Genomic DNA, 3,022 nt, shown 5'->3' with positions numbered 1-3,022 from the left:
GGTCATATGCAAAGCAAAACAAGACAGAGCTTAGTCTTGTGTGAGATCGGGGGCAGAGCTTAGCCCCGAGAAAAATAGAAAATAATGCTAGATTTCAAGTAGCATAGCATTTGCTATTATGCAAGGAAAGGCAGAGCTTAGCCTTATGTAATTAAAGAGGGAATTCTTAGCCTCATGCGAAATGGGAGACAACGCTTAGTCTCATGCAAGGAGGAGGCACGACTTGGCCTTATGCAAGATGGGAGACAATGCTTAGTCTCATGCAAGAGGAGGCATGGCTTGGCCTTATGCAATTGAGGAGGAAGGGCTTAGCCTTATGCAACTGAGGAGGCAGGGCTTAACCTCATGCAAGCGAGAGACAATACTTAGTCTCATGCAGGGGAAGGCAATGCTTAGCCTTATGCAATTTAGGAGGCAGGGCTTAGCCTCATGCAAAGGTTGAGACAATGCTTAGTCTCATGTAGGGGAAAGCAGTGCTTAACCTTATGCAATTGAGGAGGCAACGCTTAGCCTCACACAAAATAGAGATAATGCTTAGTCTCATGCAGGGGAAGGCATTGCTTAGCCTTATGCAATTGAGGAGGCAGGGCTTAGCCTCCAGCAAAATATAGACAATGCTTAGTCTCATGCAATGAACAGATAATAAATAGTAGCAGAGTATTTCTTAGCTGGAAATGTGTTTGTGCTTGGTAGCTTTGTCGTTATGAAGATAGTGATTCTGAGGTGTGCCCGAATTTGAGAATATTTCTTGTTCTTGCATCCAAAGGACTATTGTGAGTTTTACGAGGGAAGGTTGGTTCGTGCCTCCGCATTCCTGCTTTGCTTTGCTATGTATCGAAGTCTTGCTTAAGTTACCACAGGTAGCATCTAGCTGTTTCATAAAAATAAATTTTTCAAAAATGTGCGTGCATACGATAAATGTAGTTATTTAAAATATATTAGTATGCAATATCGGATAAATTAGATGAACCAATGACTGTGACACTTTAGAGACATTGCGAATTCCTTAGAATTTTGAGGGTCCTCCTCAAAATTCTGCCCCAGTTTACTTAGGCGATTCTCTGACTGTTCTGCATATGATGACATTGGCTGGACTTGCTCCGGAATTTTGACGGTCCTCCTCAAAATTCCGCCCCAGTTTTTGTTTGTGGGGAAAATAAAAATATTATAGAATTGTGACCGAACCCACAGGGCTGCCTACGTATCCCCTCTTAAACATGAATCAGGTCGAGCGTAGTTCAATTACATCAGATGAAGAAATGCAAACATTCTAAACATAATATCTTTTGACTGCATCTGAGTTGATAGGCTTTGGCCAAATCTCTCCATCCATTTCTACGAGTATGAGTGCTTCTCCTCTTAGTACTCTATGAACCATGTAGGGCCCTTGCCAATTGGGTGATAATTTCCCTTTGGCTTCATCCTGATGCGGGAAGATCCGCTTCAGCACCAGCTGCCCTGGTGCGAATTGTCTAGGTTTGAGCCTTTTGTTGAAAGCTTTGGACATCCTATTCTGATAGAGTTGACCATCACACACTGCATTGATTCTTTTCCCATCAATGAGAGCTAATTGTTCAACCTCGGCAGGAATGACAGCTTCGGTACCGTAGACCAACAAATAGGGAGTTGCCACGGTTGATGTACGGACTGTGGTACGGTACCCCAATAAGGCAAATGGTAACTTCTCGTGCCATTGCTTGTGGTTTTCTACCATCATCCTCAGTATTTTCTTCATATTCTTGTTTGCGGCCTCCACGGCTCCATTAATTTGAGGCATGTATGCTGTGGAATTCTTGTGCTTGATTTTGAAGGTCCCACACATAGCGTTCATTAGGTCACTGTTGAGATTGGTGGCATTGTTGGTGATGATAGACTTTGGATCCCCCAATCGGCAATCAATATGATCTCTGACAAAATCTGCGATGACTTTCTTGGTTACAGCTTTGTAGGATGCAACTTCGACTCATTTTGTGAAGTATTCTATGGCCACTAAAATGAATATGTGCCCATTTGAAGTGGCAGGCTCGATTTGTCCCATGACGTCTATTCCCCAAGCGGCAAAAGGCCAAGGTGCACTCGTTGCATTGAGTTCATTTGGCGGCACCCGTATCATATCTGCGTGTATTTGGCACTGATGACATTTCTGGACATACCTGATGCAGTCTATTTCCATAGTCATCCAAAAATAACCTGCTCTAAGTATCTTCTTGGCTAAAACGAAACCATTCATGTGTGGTCCGCAAGTTCCAGAGTGTATCTCTTCGAGCAGTTTGGAAGCTTCCTTGGCGTCAACACACCGTAATAACCCTAAGTCTAGAGTCCTTTTGTACAAAATTCCTCCATTTTGGAAGAAATGGTTGGACAATCTTTGGAGCGTGCATTTTTTAGTATGATTTGCATGCTTCGGGTAATCTCCTTTTGCCAAGTACTCTTTGATATCATGGAACCATGGATTCTCGTCTACTTCTTCAACATGAGTGCAGTAAGCTGGCTGATTATGAATCCTTATCGGAATGGGGTCGATGCAACTCTTGTCCGGATGCTGTATCATGGAGGACAAAGTGGCCAATGCGTCTACGAACTCATTCTGGATTCTCGGGACATGTGTAAACTCTATCTTCGTAAACCTCTTCATCATTTCTTTCACATGATATAGATATGGTAATATCTTGGTATTCTTTATAGCCCAATCTCCCTTCACCTGATGTACCAGAAGATCTGAATCACCAATTACTAGTAATTCTTTGATATTCATGTCAACGGCCAAATTGAGCCCCAATATGCAAGCCTCATATTCTGCCATATTATTGGTGCACAAAAATTTGAGTTTCGGGGATGCCGAATAATGTTGACCTATTTCTGACACCAAAATGGCTCCAGTACCCACTCCTTTAAAGTTTGTGGCTCTATTGAAAAACATTCTCCATCTGTCGTAGGCTTAGGCGATATCTTCTCCTACGAATGATACTTCTTCATCAGGAAAATACATTTTTAGTGGTTCGTATTCTCCTCCTACAGGATT

At 42.6% G+C, this 3,022-nt stretch overlaps 1 protein-coding gene across 1 annotated transcript; it reads right to left on the bottom strand.

Annotated features, from left to right (window-relative positions):
- Window positions 1–1,270: 1,270 nt before the first annotated feature.
- LOC138907737 (uncharacterized) lies at window positions 1,271–2,803 on the bottom strand. Its single transcript, XM_070198344.1, has 2 exons — window positions 2,430–2,803; window positions 1,271–1,907 (listed from the first exon to the last, which is right to left on the bottom strand). Exons 1-2 carry the CDS (start codon window positions 2,801–2,803, stop codon window positions 1,271–1,273), a joined length of 1,011 nt encoding a protein of 336 aa, XP_070054445.1.
- Between the last annotated feature and the right edge of the window lie 219 nt (window positions 2,804–3,022).

The sequence above is a fragment of the Nicotiana tomentosiformis genome, chromosome 3 (genome assembly GCF_000390325.3).
Source record: "Nicotiana tomentosiformis chromosome 3, ASM39032v3, whole genome shotgun sequence".
NCBI classification, from domain to species: Eukaryota; Viridiplantae; Streptophyta; class Magnoliopsida; order Solanales; family Solanaceae; genus Nicotiana; species Nicotiana tomentosiformis.
This window is presented reverse-complemented; position numbering and strand designations above follow the sequence as displayed.